This window comes from Jaminaea rosea, assembly GCF_003144245.1.
Source record: "Jaminaea rosea strain MCA 5214 unplaced genomic scaffold BDZ90scaffold_9, whole genome shotgun sequence".
NCBI lineage: Eukaryota > Fungi > Basidiomycota > Exobasidiomycetes > Microstromatales > Jaminaea > Jaminaea rosea.
In genome coordinates, this window is record NW_020289983.1 from 611195 (window position 1) to 629958 (window position 18764).

General features: G+C 60.6%; 7 protein-coding genes across 7 annotated transcripts; 5 read left to right on the plus strand and 2 right to left on the minus strand.

The window, feature by feature from the left end:
• Positions 1-230: 230 nt before the first annotated feature.
• BDZ90DRAFT_261174 (hypothetical protein) lies at positions 231-5900 on the minus strand (the record flags this gene model as incomplete). Its single annotated transcript, XM_025508349.1, has 1 exon — positions 231-5900. One exon carries the CDS (start codon positions 5898-5900, stop codon positions 231-233), a length of 5670 nt encoding a protein of 1889 aa, XP_025361536.1.
• Positions 5901-6339: 439 nt separating this feature from the next.
• Positions 6340-7351, plus strand: BDZ90DRAFT_233012 (hypothetical protein). The gene is made up of 4 exons (XM_025506474.1): positions 6340-6494; positions 6586-6618; positions 6700-6886; positions 6961-7351. The coding sequence occupies exons 1-4, from the start codon at positions 6360-6362 to the stop codon at positions 7320-7322; spliced, it is 717 nt and encodes a 238-aa protein (XP_025361537.1). The 5' UTR covers positions 6340-6359; the 3' UTR covers positions 7323-7351.
• A 208-nt stretch (positions 7352-7559) lies between these two features.
• Positions 7560-9738, minus strand: BDZ90DRAFT_209297 (DUF155-domain-containing protein; the record flags this gene model as incomplete). Its single annotated transcript, XM_025504040.1, has 5 exons — positions 7560-8204; positions 8284-8384; positions 8964-9371; positions 9540-9566; positions 9657-9738. Coding segments are annotated over 5 exons (1263 nt in total), but the record flags the coding sequence as incomplete, so codon positions are not given.
• A 1353-nt stretch (positions 9739-11091) lies between these two features.
• Positions 11092-11594, plus strand: BDZ90DRAFT_221541 (rad52-like protein; the record flags this gene model as incomplete). The annotated part of the gene is made up of 2 exons (XM_025504483.1): positions 11092-11459; positions 11540-11594. Coding segments are annotated over 2 exons (423 nt in total), but the record flags the coding sequence as incomplete, so codon positions are not given.
• A 1559-nt stretch (positions 11595-13153) lies between these two features.
• Positions 13154-13853, plus strand: BDZ90DRAFT_233014 (hypothetical protein). Its single transcript, XM_025506475.1, has one exon. It carries the CDS (start codon positions 13242-13244, stop codon positions 13674-13676), a length of 435 nt encoding a protein of 144 aa, XP_025361540.1. The 5' UTR covers positions 13154-13241; the 3' UTR covers positions 13677-13853.
• A 403-nt stretch (positions 13854-14256) lies between these two features.
• On the plus strand, positions 14257-16869 carry BDZ90DRAFT_261179 (hypothetical protein; the record flags this gene model as incomplete). Its single annotated transcript, XM_025508350.1, has 1 exon — positions 14257-16869. One exon carries the CDS (start codon positions 14257-14259, stop codon positions 16867-16869), a length of 2613 nt encoding a protein of 870 aa, XP_025361541.1.
• A 207-nt stretch (positions 16870-17076) lies between these two features.
• Positions 17077-18714, plus strand: BDZ90DRAFT_280404 (hypothetical protein; the record flags this gene model as incomplete). Its single annotated transcript, XM_025509274.1, has 2 exons — positions 17077-17748; positions 17833-18714. 2 exons carry the CDS (start codon positions 17077-17079, stop codon positions 18712-18714), a joined length of 1554 nt encoding a protein of 517 aa, XP_025361542.1.
• Between the last annotated feature and the right edge of the window lie 50 nt (positions 18715-18764).

Consider the following 18764-nt stretch of genomic DNA (forward strand, 5'->3'; position numbering starts at 1 on the left):
CGCACCGAGAAAGCATGGTACAAAGAAGGGTCCAGGTCGCCGTGATCTCTGACGTCGTGATCGGTTCGATGGGCAGCTTTGCTCATTCCTCCTCAACATCCGATCGCGGCGGAAGTGCGGGTCGTCACTTGAAGCTCGCTTGATCCTGCCGTACCAGCGTCGGGCGTCACGATTTGAGAGAGCAATTGCTTTCAATACTCTGATGTGCAATGCAAACGCTCCGTCGCGCATCAATCCCCCGTCAAGAAGACCCGACTGAGCGGTCTCGTAGTCCTCACGTCGGTCGCCCCCATCTTGAAGCTCTTTCTCCCACTGATCGATGCGTAATCCTCTTCCTTCATCCGCAACGTACCGCCACGCCTCAGCGAGCCACCTGCCGCCGCAGAAGGTGCCGTCGGCCTGACCACCCCCGCACGCAGCTCCTTGATTGCCGCATCGAGCTGACCACGTCCACCACGTCCACGACGAAGAGAGTTGTTCCCTGCGCCGCCACCAGGTCGCTGCGGCGGCTCGAAATCCCCTTCCTCTTCGCCACCTTCGCCGACTGTAGCAAGGGTTGCGGCAGCTGACCGTCCCCAGGATCGACCACCAGGGAGAGTCCCCGTCGGTGTTGTATCATCCGAGTCCTCGCCAAGCTTGGAGGCGGCAGCCGCCGCAGCTGCAAGCAGATCACTCGGCGAGGCTGCACCAGCAGCAGCGAGAGGACCGCGCACCTCTGGCCCAACAGGCTCGGGCAACTTGATCCTCGGTCCTGGTCCCAGGCCGCGTTCCCTCATTCGCTTCTTGCGCTCCTCATCCTCTACCCTCTTGCGGTCCGCAGCGATTACATCCACCTCTGCACGCATGAGTGCCTGGCCGAAAGAGGAGACGATGTTGAAGAAGTCCTCTGCCTTCATTGCTGCAGGGTCCTCGCCAAAGTACGCGACAACTTCGCTCAGCCCAGCCGTGATCGAGGTAGAGGCAGAACGCAACGCCTCGATCTGCGGTGCAGCATGGGCGATGAAGGCTCGAGCGGCGGGAAGGAACCCGTCATCCTCCGCCGTGCAACGCGCCGACTCCAGCACCTTGACCTCCTCGCGCAATGCATCAAAGCCGAGCGACAAGCTCTGTACGCTCGCCCCCAATCCTTGCGTGCTCAGCCGACTCGCAGCCTCGACATTCCCGCACTCGTCGAGGAATCCGACCAATTCCTTGTCCGCCTTGTTGAGTTGCCTGACCAGGAAGTGCAAGAGTGTTGGTGTCCCCTCTCTCGGCGTGCTTGGTCTCGTGTCCTTCAACTTGAGCAGGTCGCCCAAGGCGAACCCGGCCGCCCCACCACGGAAGGTCGAAGCGTTCAAAACATTGCCGATGGCAAGCACGGTCTGAAGCACCTTCTTGAACTTGTCGCTCTTCTTCATCTCCGCGGTAGCCTCGCGCAAGGCCGAGAGGTCTGGCTTGATTTCCTCCATCTCGAGCTCGAACTTGCGCATGTACAGCATGCTACTGAGTCGCTGCTCTAGGCGAGGGATCCCCTCGAGCTCCTTGAATAGCTGATCAGCTTTGCTTAGCCGTGAGAAGGAGCCGGAGTAGTTGCGCACCAGCTCTGCCTCCTCGGCCGTCGGGACACACTGCTTGAGAGCTTTAAGGTAGTCGAGGGTCAGTCGGCTGCCCTTGACCGTGTGCAGGGCGTGGCGCAGTTGCGGCAGGGTGAGCTTGATACGGCTCAGGACAATGGCAATATTCTGAGCGCGATTCAAGTCCAGCAGGGTGGTCATCGCGGGGGCGGCAGCCTTCTTTGCGGCGGAGGCGGCAGACTTGGCTGGGGCTACGGCGAAGAGATCGTCGATGTCTGCAATGGAGACCGTGACCTCTTGCGATGCGGGTAGCTCGGACCAGACTGTCTGGCCTTGCGTGCGAACCTTGTTCCAGAAGAGAGGCTTGCGTTTGCGCTGCGGGATTTGCGGGGCTGCTGGGCGTAGAGTAGGCGGAGGGGGAGGGCCAGGTGCACCAGGAGGAGGAGGTGGTGGTGGTGGGCCAGCGCCGAGCGCTGCAGGACCTGGTGGTGGCGGTGGCGGAGGAGGAGGTGGTCCCCCAAATGCGCCTGGGGGTCCCGGCGGCGGAGGTGGAGGCGGCGGCGGTGCTCCGAAGTTACCAGCGAATGGAGCGGAAGGAGCTGGAGGTGGCGGCGGTGGTGGTGGTGGTGGTCCAGCTGCCATTTCTCCTCCCGGCGGCGGTGGCGGCGGCGGCGGTGGCGGCGCACTCCTGTGTGTCTGTCCACTGGCCTGCAGCTCCAACAACTTTTCCTTCACGGCCCTGGCCTCCTCCCTGGCCTCCTTCAGCTCCTTCGTCCGGTCAGCCAAGAAGCCCTTGACGGCCGCCAGATCGAGCGCCTGTGTCTGAAGCTTGCCTACCTCGGAGCGCAATGCTGCAATTTCACTATCTCTCGACCTGACCTCCTCGCCTCGCTCACGCAAGGCGTCATCCTTCTCCGCCAACGCTTTGATACTGCGCGTGGCCATCTCCCCCGCATCCACGCCCGTGGTCTGCGTCTCCTTGCGCGCTACTTCGTCCTCCGCTTCAGACCCACCCTCACCATCATCGTCGCTCGCGGCCTGCAATCGCGAGTAGACAGCCTCAAGCGCTCGCTTAAGGTATCGCACCTCCTTCTCCTTGTCTTCAATCTTGCCCTCCTGATCAGCCATGATGGCCTTATATCTCGCAATCTCCTCCATCAGGTTTTGCCACTGACGCGTGCGCTCCAGTCGGTCCCGCTTGGCTTCTTCCTCCCCGCCCACCTTGCGCTCCCCAAGCTGGGCTTGCAGCTCCAACACCTGCTTCTCCTTTGCCACGAGTCGCTGGATGATCCCCGCCATCCCCTCAGGCTGGCCCTCCCCTCCCAAGCCCTGCACACGATGGTGCGCCTCCCTCTCCTGCAGGTCCTCGCTGAGACGTCGTTTCTCATCGCTGAGCTGCTCGACCTGATCGCGCAGGTCCTCCAACTCGGCGACGAAGCTGCTCGGCACGCTCGAAGTGTCACTCTCGCGGTTGGCGGTAATGATTGCCTGTTTGCCCACGATGTGCTGGATGCTGGACAGCCACGCACGCATGAAATTGCGCCATCCGTCCTCCATATCTGTCATGTCTGCTGAATGCTCGGCGAACTTGCCCACCAGGATGAGGAGGTCGCGGCGTAGCTCCGGGTCCAGCTCGCGACGAAGCGTGTCGGTGAGATCTGTGATCACCTCCGCGAGGGTAGTATAAACCTCCGGCTGCTCGTCTCTCACATCGAGCAGGAGCGTTTCCAGCTCACCGAGACTGCCCCCACTTGCCCCGCGACCCTCACGCAGTTCCGCATCATCATGCCCCTTCTCCTCCGCCCAGACCTGGAGCTGAGTCTCCAGCGAGTCGGGAGGATTGCAGTAGCGCAGACTTACGATGACCTCACTCAAGCCGCGCCGGGCAAGCTCGTCGCGCAGCGCTATCCGCTCATCGAGGGCCTCGGGCGAGTTGACAAGCGCGTTAAGCAGGATCATAGTGGCGGTGCGATACTCCCATCGAGGGGCAGAGTCCCATCCGCTCTCGCTGTCGGCGTCCTCATCCTCACTTCCCGCTCCGTCCACGCGCAAACCGTCGATTAGATAGTCGAATCTGAATCTGGCATCGGTGGCCACCTTGAGCTCAGCGAGGGCGGCGAGAACCAGGCGTTGCCCCTCGGCGCTCAGCACGCATAGAGCGGCGAGGACGTCTGCTAGCTGGCATCGTAGTCGGTGCGATGGGGTGAGGAGGGCTTCACCTAGGTGGATGAGCAGGAGGGGGCGAGCAAGTACCGCCTCGAAGCCGCTCTCGGTGTTCATCACCCCGCGCAGGCATTTCACCACCTCGCCGATGACCGCGTCGCTGATATCCTCGCGAGTGCCGCGCTTGACGAGCGCACCGGCTTCGCGACCCAGAAGACGCTCGAGAGCTTGAAGGCCACCAGCGCTTACAAATTCAGGGATGGAGCTCAGCTTCGCGGAGGCGAGAGTCACCCGCAAGGCGATGAGATGCTTGACCAGCTCAGGTCGGGAGAGCTTACCCTCTAACGCAGGAATGTACGCCGCAGGCGTCTTCTCACTTGCTGGCGTCTGACTTGTAGTGCTGCTGCCGCCCCACCAGTTACCCCAGAAAGTGCCGCCAGTACTCATTGTGTCCATCGCTGGTGAGTGGGTCGAATCGCCTTCTTCTTGGTCGGTACTAGGAGCCATGCTCATCCGCCTTGTCCCGGTAGCCTCGTCTCCGCTACTGACGGAATCGGCGCCCCAAGATGTGATGCTTGCCATACTGAAGCGATTCGTCCACGCTGCACTCGCACGACTGACCGAATCCATGAACCCTGCGCCTCCATCTACGTGCGGCGAGACCACAGAAGGAGGCCGAGCCTTTGGCGATCGATTCGCCTCGTTCTGTGCGATCAAGAATCTCTTGCGATCATCAGGCAACGACAGCATACCTGTACGACTGGCGCCTTTGATGCCTAGATCGTCCATGAGTCGCTCAAAGCTCGAGGCGAGATCGTCGTCCGCTATCTGAGGCGCAATCGCTGAGCTGGGGTTGGATGCAGAGGGAGATGCCTGGATCGGCCCACTGACTGATATGCGTTTGCTGGCGCGATCCACACTAGTTTGCGGTGTCTCATCCGTTGAGGATGATGCGCTGCCTCCTCCTCCCCATCCCTCAAACATTCGGCTGAGCCGTGTGGACGATTTGGCCGGGGGCTGTGATCGTTTTGGCGAGGGCGTGCTGCCCGTGCCTGCCCCGGCGCCGTTGCGGAAAGCGACTGATCCTCGTACGCTGGCCACATTATAGTCTGATCCGAGGTCGCGTTTCTCCGGCTTGGGGGAGGCCTTGATTGTGAGAGAGGCTCCGCTGTCGTCTTCTTCGCCATCCTCATCGTTGGGGGTGATGGCAGGCGCCGAGGCCTTGGAGATGCTCGCTGCGCCCCACAGTGAGAGGATCCCATTCACCGGCGCGCGCTGCTTCGGCGGGGAGGGCGAGGGAGGCTGCGCTGCTGCGGCAAGGGGCTTGTTCTCCTGCTCAGCAGCGATGTCCTTCTTCGGCGAGGGGCTGGCCTTCTTTGCGTGCTTGGCGAAGCCCACAGCTACCGTGCCGAGGCGGGAGAGCCAAGAGGCTGACAGAGTGAAGAGGAGGAGTGGAGTCGTATCTCGGGAGGAGCCACCTTGCCCCTGCAGCGCTTGTAGAAAAGCGGGCATAGAAGTCGAAGCAGGCAAAGCAGGCGGAGGAGGCATGGGTGCCGCCTCGCTTGAAGAGCACATGGCGAGGGCGTATTCTATGCGCGCACTCTTGCTTCCTTGAAGCACTATCTTGCGTATGCCTAGCTCTTCAACAACGGCCTCCACTACGTCACTCGCCGCTGAGGAGGTCGAAAGGAACCAGACCCTCTTGCTCCACCCATCTGTGATCTCTGGAACGTGTGCGAACTGGAGGCGTACAGAGAGACCCGGTGCACCACACACCAGGCGCAGCCGCGGCGAGTGCAGGTGCGAGGTGTGGGCAAAGGCGGATTGGCGGGCAGAAAGGGAGGGGAGGACGAGGCTGGCGGTAGGGAGAAGGCCGTCTCCTAGCGCTTCCAGCTCTGCCGCTGCCCATTCGCGGTTGGCATCTGATGTTTCGACGAGCTGCAGGCCCCATGCGATACCCTGTGTGTCGATGAGCCAGTTTGGTGACGAAGATGAGGCTTGGAGGGAGCGGGTAGCTAAGGATTCGTAGTGCTCTCCGAAGGATTGTGTGAGGGGTTTGGCATTATGACCGTCCTTGAGAAGGGCTGCAATGAGGTCACCAATGGTAGCACTCGTGGCTATCGAGGCGATGAGAACGTCGTTACTGCCCGGCAGCAGGACTTGTACGAGGGAGTGCTCCGGCATCCTGGCGAGGTGACTGGGCGCTGAGCTGAAGATGGCAGTGGTAGTGAAGAGAGAAGCCCCACGTCCGTCCAGTCCAAGTCACGGCGTCTTGACGAGCCCCTCGCAGCTCAAGCCTCGATTGATGAAGTGACGATTGAATTTGGAAAGGAGTTGGCGACTGCACGCACCTCCTTCCGGCCTCCTCCCGCGCCCACATCGAAATAGGGGTCCTCGTTGCGCTGCGCCTTTCTCGTGTTACTCTGTCCGTCGTGCATAAAGCAGCAGCAGCAGCAGCAGCGTCGCCGGCGGAAGCGCTCGCGTGGCCTTCACCGCCTCGCCGCGCCTCCACCTGAACACCGCCCTGCCTGCCCCTCGCCTCGGCAGAGACAAAGGCCACAAACATCTCGCCCGCCCGCCACCACCAACACCACTGCTTGCTTTCCTTCTCATCCATCCATCCACGACCAAAGTGCGCCAACCATGACCAGCATCGTGACCAATTTCGCGGGTCGGAGGGCAAAGAAGGTGATCGGTAATCATGCCAAGATCTATGAGCCGGAGGACCCCTTCTATGTGACTTATACGGATGATGGAGGAAGGGAGAGGAGGATCAAGGTGAGTGGCCGAGCCCCCGACGCCAAAGATATACTCGAAGCCACTGGCTGATCATTCTGCTCGCTTTACATGCATGCACGCACACCCACAGCGACCCCCACCTCCCGGTCTCACAAAGAAAGAGGTACGTTTCGTTGCCTCTTGCCCCTCACCTAGCAACTCCAGCCCGTACTCACTCCTCACCCTCTTCGCCCCTCGCTCGCAGGCTAAACTCCTCCGCAAAATTCAACGACGAGCCCACTACCTCGACAAGGGGTTCTACATTTGCGGATTCCGCTTCGGTTGGACCTTCCTCATCGGCATCATCCCTGGAGTGGGTGATATCACTGATGCGATCCTCAACTACACGCTGGTGTTGAAGCCGGCAAAGAATGAGGCCAATTTGCCTGATTGTACGTTCACCTCGCGACGCCTGTTCTTTCACGCCGAGCTAATTTCCCTACTCTCTCTCGTCGTCTACTCGCAGGGCTCGTCCGCAAGATGCTCTTCAACAACGCCGTTTCGGCAGGCGTGGGTCTCATCCCCCTGGCAGGCGACCTGGTCCTCGCAATCTGGAAGGCCAACAGTCGTAATGCCAAGCTGCTCGAGGAGTTCATGCGAGTCAAGGGCGAAGAGAACATGGCGAACGGCTTGCCAAACTTGACGCCGCATGTCGATGAGAGGGGCAAGAGGGTAGACCATCCAGCCCAGGGAGCCGCTAGGGCTGTTGCGAGGGGAGAGGGTGGAGCAGCGGATGAGGTAGTCGCTGGGACATCCACCGGCGCGACGGCGGCTACGGCTAGGGTTGGTCAAAATGAGACGACGCAGGTTAATAGGGCGGGCAGGTAGAAGTTGTAGAAGACTTCGACGCTAGGCAGTGCTCCAGAACGTGACTCGTAGTAATGCATCCAGATTACCCCTAGATAATGGCAAACGTATCTACAAGATAGAGAAAACAACCGCCCTCGGCCCGCGCGCGCGCATCTACGAGCCCATGTAGAACTGCCCAGCCCTCATACTCGCCTCACCGGCCCTCGTCGCCGCCAATCGCGCCATGGCTCTCGCCTCGCTTCCATTCGAGCTCCTAAGGAGACGCGCCGTGATCTCCCCACAGGCTACGATGCACGCCACAACGATGAGGGCGATGATGACCACCGTGATCTTGCTCATGGCCTCCTCAGCCACATGTCCATGGATGATCTCGAGGAGATCGTTGGCCACCTTGAGTCGATCGTTGAGATTGCCCACACGCTGATCGATCTCCAAATACTCGCGAATAGCATCGTACAGTGCTTGAAGGGTGGCTTCGCTCCAGAAGAGCTCAGGTGTGTCCAGCACATTGGAGGTGAGGTTGACGTCCACGCGTAACTTGAAGAGTCGACCTGTCAGACGCAGCGCTTCGCGGCGTTTGAGTCTCAGCTCGCCACTCGAAGCCAGCTCCTTGGGGATGTGACTGGTCAATTCCAAGGTGCGCTGCATGCTCTCCTCGAAGACGGAGAGCTTGGTGCTCTGAGCAACGGCATGGGCGAGGGAGAGCTTGAGGAGGTGATTGGGCGCACGGAAGGTGAAGAAGTCATTGAAGATGCGTGGGGCGGGTACTGTTGGGTCGTAGCAGAAGTGGAAGGCTTCCGTTTCGACATCGTCCGGGGAGAGGGTGCCGCGCACACAACCCGAGGAGAGGACGTCTTCGATGATGTCCCGTTCCTCGGAGGGGGTGAAGTTGTAGAAGACCTGTGCGGGCAGAGAAGCATTCATCATTGATTAGCAGGGGTAACAGTCAGAATGTGTCATCGACGCGCGCTCTACTCACCACTACGCCGTAAGGGAGGACGACGAGCTCTGCGAGCTGGAGAGCCTCCAAGATGGGCCTTGAAGTCAACATGTTGGGCGACGTGTCGTGGTTGTGCGAGGCTTGATTGGGACCGGAGGACTTGCGCGACTTGCGTCCACGCCTGCGTCTGCCGATGAGCTGGTCTTGTTGATGACCTTCACCAGCAATGGCAAGATCACGCTGCGCTCCTTCTTCCTCAATGGGGATGCTAGGTGACTCCATCTGCTGTTCCTCCAGTCGCTGGTCGAGCCCGCGCTCCGTAGCTTCGTCCTGGAGGTGATGCTTGAGCATGTCTTGCGCGCCAGCCGCATCCGCGCTAAGCGTTGCGCCACCCGTCTCTGCGGTGTGTCCTGGCGTCAATTGGCCAGAGGACGTTTCGCTCATCGGGCTGCTGACTGGCTCGCCCAGCGAGTCGAAGCCGGCGGGTACGCCTTCGAGATCCATATTGCGAGGCTGGAGCGCGCGAGGAGTCGCAAGTGCATCGGCGTTGGCGTTGTCCTCCGAATCCGAAAAGGTTCCATACCTCATCTCCTTACTCTCGGGACTGGAAGCCAATTCGTAGCTCCCATCGGCCCCAGCCTTTTCGCGCTCATTCTCCGTCTCTGTCTCAGCTTCCGTCTCATTGCCCCTCGCCTCCTCATATCGTTGACGTTGGTCACGCTCTCCCTCGCCACTGCCGCTGCCCTCGCCACCCTGGATGTACCCCTCCGGATCGATAGACTCCTCCTGATCGTCCTTGCTAGCCGCAAAGTAACTGCCGACATACCCTCGCTCCTCTCGCTCCTCCAATTCCCGCTCACGTCGCGATTCAGCGCCGGGAGAGCCGCTACGAGGCTCAGGGCTGGAGCGCAGGTTTGCCCTTCCAAAGCCGGGAAGAAGGGGCTTGAAGTAGGCAACGTACGCACATTCGTCGTAGAGACGCGGGCGGACACCGTGCTCGCGACGGAGGAAGCCGTTGAGGGTGGGGATGTGCAGGTCTGTGCCCACGGCATAGGACGTGAGGCGGGGCAGGGCGGTGTGGGTACGAGCATTCGGCGCCATCCGTTCAAAGGTGTGATAGGCGGGACCTGACATCTTAGGTACGCGAGGCGGCGCGCGAGCGTGTGCAGGGCCACGATGGGCTATACCTGCTTTGCGAGCATCGCGGTTCACCTTCTCCAGGCTCTCAACCTGCTTGGCCAGCTTGACCGAATCGCGACGCATCTTGCGCTCGTCGAGCTTCTTCTGTCGCTTACGCTCTGCCTCCTCTTCGTCACCTTCTGCTGCTTCCTGCTCCTCGTCATCCGCTTCGCCGTGCTCCGAGGAGCTGGATTCGTCTTCATCGTCTTCGCTGCTTTCCTCCTCCTCATCACCCGGGAGCGGGGCAAGCTGAGATTCAGAAGGAAGGACGACGTGCTTTCCGGAGACTTTGGTGGTGCGGACAGGCTTCTCTGTGCGGACAGGGAGAGAGTAGCGGATGGCCCGTGGTGGAGTGCCTTTAAAGCGGGTGGGCGCAGCGGGTTGGGTGCTGGAACGAGTTGGCTGAGACTGATTCGACGGTGCAGCTGCGGATGTGTTGGAAGCAGCGCCTGTCGCTCGGCGTAGGAGTGGAGCAGGCTTTTTGAGAGCGCTCTTCAAGGCAATGGGTACTCTCTGTGTGGCTGACGGTGCAGCGGGAGTGGTCATGGATCTCGCTCCCATTCCAGGCATACTGATGCCACCCTTGAGCTCGTCAATCTGTCGCTGTGTGTCTCCAGGTCCCTCGTCGAAGGCATCATCGTCGTCCTCTGGCGTCCATCCGGGCTGTGACAGACGAGACTTGGATCCGCCCTTTGCCTTGGCGCGAATCGAAGATGCCGTCGAGCTGAGCCCTGGCATGGTGCTGTCTGGGCGAGAACGAGCAGCAGGAGTCGAAGCCCCTTTTGACGACGACGAGGATGACGTCGATGGTAGTTGCGACATAGTGGGCGCGGCTACGCAGGGTGGTGATGGCGAGAGGCGATGAGGAAAGACGAGTTGAGCTGCGACTGCGACGACGACTTGAAACGAGTGGAGCGGCGCAGCGGTCAGCAAGACCCCTCTGCTGAATGCGAGCGGGAGACCACGTGGGCGGTGGCCTCTTCGAACGGAAAGCCATGCGGGCGAGCTTGAAACGGACGGGACGCGTCGAGGTCAAGCGCTCAGTCCGCCTTGCGACATTCACTCGAGAGCAACAGGTCGCATCTTCACTCCCTCCCTCCCTCGTTCAGCCTCACATCCGCCTCAACCTTTACCCGCTCCTCGCCGTCCTTCTCTGCTGTCCTTCCTTCTCGCAGCGCGCCACGCCGCATGGACTCGACCGCATCCGCAGCCCTCTCAGCCCGCCTGCTGCGCGACTTCGAAGCAGAGCAAGAGCAAGCAGCACGACGCGCCGTCAAGCCAGAGCAGCCAGAGTCAGGTCGTCTTCTCGGCGAAGGACCGTTTGGACAAGACCCTCGTGGCGCTGGCATGGACTCGCGCAGCGAGATGGATGCACTCGACGACGATGGCGCAAGTACGTCGTTCGCATCAGAGGCAGGCTTCTCTCGCTCTCGCTCAGCATATCACAACCACGCGCAGAGCCAGGCCTCAGCGTCAGAGGCATGGGCATGCCATCCGTCCATCGCAGAGCGCTCAGCCTCTGCTCATGCTATGCCGCCTCCTCAAGGCCGCGGCGCTCGCGATCAAAGCGTAGCTCTCGACTCTGACCAGCCTGAACGCAAGCCGCTGCTAGGCTGGTATACCCATTCGTCCGAGCCCGGAGAGCAAGGGATGCGCCAACTCGCTACGATGCAGGCAAGGCTCAACGAGCGCTTGGGTCCAGAGTACATATCTGATCGTCAAGGAGGTGGCGGCAGTCGAATGAAGTACATAGAGGGCTGGAAGGCAATCGATTTGGCCAATGACGTCTTTGGATTCAATGGCTGGTCGACCAGCATCCGCAAGATCGAGACGCCTATATGCAGGGAGAAGGCGCAGGGTAGGTGGGACATCGGCGTGTACGTCGTCATGCGCGTCACGCTGCGGGACGGTACCTTCCACGAAGACGTCGGGTGGGGCCAGATGGAGAATTCACCCAGCTTGGGGCTTGGATTGGAGAAGGCAAAGAAGGAGGCAGTGACTGATGCATTGAAGCGATCGCTTCGAACATTTGGAAGGTGGGCATGCGGCGCGGTTTGATCAACCGGATGAAAGAAACAGAACTGACGCCGTCTTCATTCCTGGCTCGCCCGCACAGGCTCCTCGGAAACTGTCTCTACGACAAGAAGTGGGTCGACTGGGTCTCCAAAGTGAAGGCTCCAGTCGAGAAATTCGAGATGTCCGGCCTGCATCGTCGACCGGACCTCAAGCCGTCTGTACCGCAAGCACAGCCTTCCGCTCCTCAACGCGGCGACGATCAGGGAGGATCGACCCCTACCGTCACTGGCTCGACTCCGGAGGATGAGGCCGATGCTTCGACATCGCGTCAAGGTGCGGCTCTTCAGCCGAATGGCATTCTCCGTCGCTCTGCTACGACGCAGCCAACCGCGCAGCCCACTGCCCAGCATCTCAATGGCGGCCTCGATACAGCGTCTCGCAGCGTAGCGCCTGTTCAGCAGACCAACGGCGGCATGGCTCGATCGGCAACGAGCGCCGCTCAAGCACCGGCGAGCGCGAGCATTACTGCAGACCAACAAGCGCAACTCCAAGCAAAGCGCAGAGCAGAGGCGATGGAACGTCAGGCCAAGTTCGCTCAGCGTCAACAGCAACAGCAGCTGCAGCGCGACCAGACGCCTGTGTCTCGCTCTCCCTCTCCCACTAAGCAGACTCACGCTCCACCACCGGCTCCACCAGCTCAGACGTCAGCCGCAGCTCAGGTCTTTGCGTCTGCACCTGGTGCCAAATGGGCGAAGGGCGGAGGATCGACATCAGCTACAGGCGGTGGGAGATCGTCCACCGTAGGAGGCTTGAATGAGGCCGACCTGCGCGCCGCCAGTGAGGCGATGGATCTTAGTCAAGGGCGGACGAACGGCATAGGCGCGAATGGGGTCGGCGTCACTTCACTCTCTTCAGCAGGCAGTGAGGCGAGCGGTGCAGCGGGCACAGGCTTCACCTCAGCAGGCGGTAAGCGTCTAGCGCAGGGAGGAGGCAGCGGTCCTCGTGGAAGCGTTGGTCCTGACGAGGGGGCGGGAAGCAGCGACCGCAGGCCACTGGGCGACCTCGAGTTGGGGGACGATGGAGCTGTGAAGCGGCAGAGACGGGCGTGATTCCGCTCATCTGGTGATATTGTAGACTGCAGTGCAGTGTGGTGATCACGACATCACAATGTAAGATGACCTTTTCAAGACTCGTTGGTGATATGTGAACACTCCGGCTCGTTGCCGGTTCGTTAAGCTACTCTGGTTCCTCGAAGGCAATGCCTACTTAGCTCCCAGCTCCTCGAGAATCAATGACCGCCCTCTTCTCGGTATCCAAAAAGCCCAACAAACGCCGCCTTTCCCCCGATCTTGCACCGGATGTCGATCACCTACAGCAAAATGACAACGACGAGCAGCTCGCACAGCGGCAAAGGGGATGGCGTACAGGCTCCCACGACGTCTCAGTGGTCCAGCTCCGCCTCCAAGTTCAACATAGCCGGCGGGAAGCCTCCCACCTTGCCTGCGCACTACTACCCTCTCGAACACTACATTCTGCCAAAGATCAAGACGCTCTTGGCCGCCTCGTCCGAGGAAGAGGTCAAGGTGCTCATCCTTGCCGGCGGGACGGGAGCTGAGTTGGAGTTGTTGATGGAGGGTATGGAAGGGCAGGGTGTGGGGAAGGGGAGGGTCAAAGTGACGCAAAGTGATGGGGCGGAGGGGATGCTCAAGATTTCCGAGGAGATGGCGACTAAGCAGGGTTGGGCTGATCAGATCGAGTTCAAGGTCCTGGATGCGCAGGTGCGTAGCAACTCTCCCTTATAGATGGGCAAGGCACACACACAGGCTGACCTCATCGTGAAATCCCTTCCACAGGCCACAGGCCTTCCCGATGCATCGTACGATATCATCTGCATGCTTTACGGTCCACACTGCTTGCCCGACCCCAATGTCGGTCTCAACGAGATGCATCGCCTCCTCACTCCCCGCGGGCTGCTGGTCGCCTCCTCGCCTTACGACCTCACGGTCTGGGATGTGGTGGCTGAAGCGCACGCGGCCACTCTGGAGCATCGAGAGGGCGGTGCTCCCGCAGAATACCGTGGGCAGCATGTCATCAAGACTACTGGTATGCTCAAGCCTTGGGTGTCTCTGGAGGCGGTCAAGGAGCGAGTTCACGAGGAGTTGGGGTGGAAGAAGGCGAATGTGGAGACGCAGCAGGTCATGACTGTGGTGCCCGACTACGAGGAGCTGGTGAGCTGATGCTGCCTCATCTGCCCGAAAGGTATATCACCCTCGCTGACCGCCTCTCCTCTCTTCTTGTGCTCCCTCGCAAAAAGTTCGGAGGATTCTCCTCCAACCCGGGCATGGCATTCATCTATCGCGGTCTGCAGGACAGCGAGAAGGACAGCATGTTCGAGGAAATGATGAAGGCGTGTCGACGACGTGTCGGTGCTCGTGAGGAAGGTGACAGGAAGATGGAGATGAGCATTACATCGTGTCTCATCACATTGGAGAAGTGAAGAGGGAGAGAAGAAGAGACGTGAGGTGAGGTTGCTCAGCAATTTCGGCGGTGGCTCGTGCACGACTCGCGCAGGCCAGGCGGACCGAGATCGAGGCTTGAGGGAGCGGCGACGACTCTTTGACTTGACTTTACTCCATCCACTTTGTTTCGACTTTCCCTTTGTATACTCTCCCCATCTGCGCTCATCATTTGTCCTGCCATCTTCATTCGATACACGACCTCCATGACTTGACGACTCTGCGCGGCATTGAAGAGCCGCCTCTCTTGACTCACAGCATATAGCACAGGCTGCGCTCAGTCGCCACGCCGTTTCACAGCATGACGGAGCCAAATCGAGGAGTCGGCGGCAACAAAGAGGCGCAGAGTCATGCTGGCCCTTCCTCGTCGTCTCGAGCGGCGTCATCTCGCATCGAGAAAGGGCCTACGCGAGTGCCCTCATCCTCATCTTCCTCCCGTCCCAAGGCGAGCGCATCGGCACCAAAAGCCCGGGCCTCATCAAGCAAAGCCCTGCCTGGCTCCATAGCAGCAGCCGCAGCTGCATCACCCTCCTCTCGCAAGACCAGTGCCACCAAGCCACCTGCCAAGACTCGTAGTATCAGACCATCTCATCCACCACTCGCAGCACAGGGCACGGAGCCAAAGGTCTGCCGGCACTGTCGCTCCACCTCTGTCTCCTTCTGGTGCGAGCGCTGCGCCCTTGCTCAGCTGGAGCGATTCCGTGACAATATCCAACGAGTCGGCCTCGCGAGAGATGAAGTTAAAGGCAAAGCTGCCGCCTTCTTGGGGGATCCGGCTGGCATGCCTTCTGCAACGCAGAGTCTGCCAGACCCTTTCGGCCCGCAAGCCACCGAGCCTCACCCGATCGCTTCTCATCATGGACGGGCTGTCAGAGCAAGGTGGCATGAGTTGTCCGATGAGGTAGGACAGAGGAAGGTGGAGCAGATGAAGAGCGATGCGGAGGTGAGACAGCTACGCGAGAGTGTGCGAAAGAGGGGAGAGGCACTTGAACATAGAAGGAAAGCCTTGGAGCAGGCGAAAGGGTTGCTGGCCTCTGGCTCATCGAGGTCAGAGGTTGAGGAGGATATCTCACGATTGCGACGAGTGGACACTGAGCTACGAGAGGAGCTCGCCAGCACCAGAAGAAGACGGCAGCGCGCACTGCTCGAAATATACAGCGTCGCTCCTCCATCCACTTCCGCACCCTCAAGCGTCGCTCTCAGCAAAGCAAGAGCGCGCTACGTGCCCGGAGCATTCGAGTCCCGTCGGTCGACAGCAGGCTCTGGCCTGCCGATACAACCTTTACCTCCTTCAGTGGACTGGACCCTACTACCGCCCTCAAGTCGTCTGGCGCTGCCCCTCCCCACCGCCTCGGACATTCGCCGCTTCCCCCGCTCAAACGTCAATGCCGCTGCAGCGCTCACTGCTCAGCTGCTCCAGCGCCAAGCTGCTACCTGTGGGGTGGCACTGCCCTTCTCTCTTGGAGTGGAGAAGGACGGACGGTGGGCATTACGGTCGGACCCGCTTTGGACTGGCGCGGGAAACGGCGTTGGGAGTGGAGTGACGGGCGTGGACTCGAAGCACAGCCTGCATCTAGGCAAGAGCGCCTACGAACTCATGGCGGAAGCTGGTGGAGCGAGAGGGGGATTGACCGTCAGCCAAGCTTCGCCCGCTGCATCCCTCATCGCAGCCGGCGGCGGGCTTGCAAGGGAGAAGATCGAGCAATCCCTCGCTTCGTTGAAGACGTCGACTTTCGCCAGCTTGGGCAGCTTCGTACAGCTGCCCGGACGACAGCACCAAACTTGGAGCAGGGCGTCGGTAATACAAGAAGGAGGGGAAGGGGATGAAGGTGCATCAGCTCCCGCAGCATCGACGACACCATCGACGACCACCGCACCCTCTTCATCCGCCCTCACCTCCGCTCAGACATTCTGTCGCGCCCTCATCATGCTAGCTTACGACGCGGCCTACCTAGCATGGACGCAGGGTGCGCCAGTGGACCTGATTGCCGCGGGTGGGAGCACTCTCAAGCTCATGGCTGCTGCAGCTGGCGGCGGCACTGGAAGTGGGAAGATTCAATCGCACGCGGATGGGCCGAGGGCGCTGGGTGACTTTACGTTCCCAGCGCTAGACTTTGCAAAGTTGCTGCAATTGCACGAGCTGGGCGGGAGTGCGGCTGAGCAACGCGCTTCTGCGGTGAGTCCAACCGCGAAGAGCAAGGCGAGCAGTGGTGTCGGTGGCTCTGCAGGCCCGCCATCACGGTCAACAACGAAGACGACTGCCTCTGCCCTCAAGCCAGGCCTAGAGGACAGCTACATCGATGCGGGGCAGGCAGCGGCCAGCATCTTGGATGACAAGCAGTCTCGCAGACCTCCGGCCGGCGGGCTTACCTCTACTTCCTCGTCTTCCTCTCAACACCAGCCAGCTTCAGCAGCAAAGCGCCAACCCTCGAAGTCTTCTGCAGCAGCAGCCAAACCACAGCTCCCGCCGAGCAACCTGAGCTCTCTGCGGCAAAGAGGACAAGACGTCGCGCGCCAAGGTCGTCAAGCGCCTTTACCAGTGGCTGAGAGTGGAATCTTCGTCAGTAAATCGTCGCCTTTGAGCGGCAAAAAAGCTCCTACGGCTGCTAGCAAAGCGGCTCCCTCAACGCAGCGCCCGTCCAAGGTAAAGGGGCCAAATTCCTCTCGCCCCGCCGTGCCTGAGCAAAGCAGGACAACATCCTCTGGTAGCAATGGCGGCGGCGGCACAGTCACCTTTAATGGGCAGCAGATTGCGCTGGGGACTACAGACAGCAGTAGCGGCGAGGAGGACGAGGCGCGGCCGAGGAAGAGGAGCGGACGCAGGGAGGCGGGGCATCGTGCCACCAGCGGCGGTGGCAGCGGTGCTCGGAAGGAAAAGACGGCTACGGCTGAGGATGATTGGGATGTCGTGTAGCTTTGTGTGTTGTTCTTATTGCTCTGAGTATTGTATCAATACCATTCTTGACCATCATCACGAACAGTCGCGTTGCTCGCTCGCTCGCTCGCGTGGCACTCGATTAACGGAGAGAGCGGAAGAGAGGCGCATCTTGCAATTGGCTGGGCGCGTTGACCAACAACGCTCCTTCGTCGACTATCGTTCCTCCCTCATCATCAGCCAAGCATGGCGTTCAGCTTTGGAGCGCCAGCTCAGCAGCAGCAGCAGCCAGCGGCAGGGGGTAGCACTGGCGGCTTTTCGTTTGGCCAGCCTGCGGGGCAGCAGCAGTCGGGGACGTCGACTGGTGGGGGATTCTCCTTTGGTGGCCAGCAGCAGCAACAGCAGCAGCAGCCGCCGAATCAGCCGGGCCAACAACAGCAGCCCTCGACTGGCGGGTTCAGCTTTGGTCAGCCACAGCAGCAGCAGCAGCAGAACCAACAGCAACAACAGCCTCAGCCCCAGCAGCCGAGTGGTGGGCTCTTTGGGTCTAGCACGACGGGAGGTGCAAGTGGATTTGGCAGCAGCACGAACGCAGGCGGGGGAGGCCTCTTTGGCCAGCAGCAGGCACAGTCGAAGCCTGCTTTCTCCTTTGGCGGCTCAACAACAACAACTCAACAACCTCAGCAGCAGCAGCAGCCAGGCCAGGCGGGCCAAGCGGGCCAGGCAGGCCAGCTTGGTCAATCCCAATTCGGCCAATCTCAACTCGGCCAGTCCCAGTTCGGTGCCAGTCAAGCTCAGCAGTCCCAACAACAGCAACAACCTCAGCAAGACAAGAAGCTCGGTCAATCTCTCACTTCAAAAATGGAAGCCATCCGCCAGGCGTGGGATACCAACAACTTGCAGACTTGTCGCTTTATGGTGAGTTTGCGCTATGCCCTTCAATCCACAGCTATGCGTTCCCCTGCTCACATCGCCATCTCTCCCTCGCCCTCCCTTCTGCAGACCTACTTCTACAACTCCCTTCCCCCTGGCGTTCTACCCCCAACCGGCCCAACCGGAGCAGGCGGGGGAGGTCCCTTCGACTCGAACCCAAACTTCGGGCGACGCCAAGACGCCGTAGGGCCCTACCACGACGCTCTCTGGCAGTCTGCCGTAACTTCCAATCCTGACCCTACTGCGCTCGTCCCTGTACTCGCTGTAGGCTTTCCCGACCTCAAAGCGCGCGTAGAAGGACAGGAGAAGGAGGCTGCGAGGCAGTTGGAGCACCTGGCGCAATTGAGGGGGAGGATCGAAGCTGCGGAAAGACGGGAGACGTTGAGCGATAGCGTTAGAGCCAAGGCGGCGCTCAAGCGACAGCAGGGCTTGCATCATCGCATAATGGGTATCGCGAGGAAAAGCCACGTCCTCGTACCTCCTCCCGCGGGTCAGTCCTCCGCAAGTGCGTCGTTGAGCGCCTCGAGAGGCGGAGCAGGAGGGGCGGGTAGCATAACAAAGGAGGAAGAAGCACTTCGCACCCGTCTAGAAGCCTGCGAGGCAGACCTGGAGCAAGCCTTATCTGGCTCCGCCTCCTCTGCCGGTAGCTCCTCGTCAAGCGCCACCAAACTCAAGTCCCGCATAAACGATCTCTGGACCACCCTCGCAACCATCAAAGCGCAGCGCACAGCTCTGGAGCGCAGCGGGCGTCGTCCCGGTGGGGTGGAGTGGGCCGTCGTGGACCCCAAGGGGGTGGAAGATGTCGCGGGGATATTGGCACAGCAGCAGGCTGGGCTCAATCATCTTGTGGCGACGTTAGAGGAGGATGCGAGGGCGCTGGATACTGTCTGTCGTGGGTTGAAGGGGGTGGAGTTGGTTGGGGTGGAGGGGCAGAGACGAGGGGCGAGATGATGCGATGCGACGCGGCGTGACTGTGCGTTGCAATGATAGAGGAGAAGGTT

Coding starts and splice junctions, on each gene's coding strand:
- BDZ90DRAFT_233014 (XM_025506475.1), top strand. CDS start 13,242: ATGGGCAAGGCACACACACAGGCTGACCTCATCGTGAAATCCCTTCCA.
- BDZ90DRAFT_233012 (XM_025506474.1), top strand. CDS start 6,360: ATGACCAGCATCGTGACCAATTTCGCGGGTCGGAGGGCAAAGAAGGTG. Junction 6,495..6,585: donor GAAGGGAGAGGAGGATCAAG/GTGAGTGGCCGA, acceptor GCACACCCACAG/CGACCCCCACCTCCCGGTCT. Junction 6,619..6,699: donor CCGGTCTCACAAAGAAAGAG/GTACGTTTCGTT, acceptor CCTCGCTCGCAG/GCTAAACTCCTCCGCAAAAT.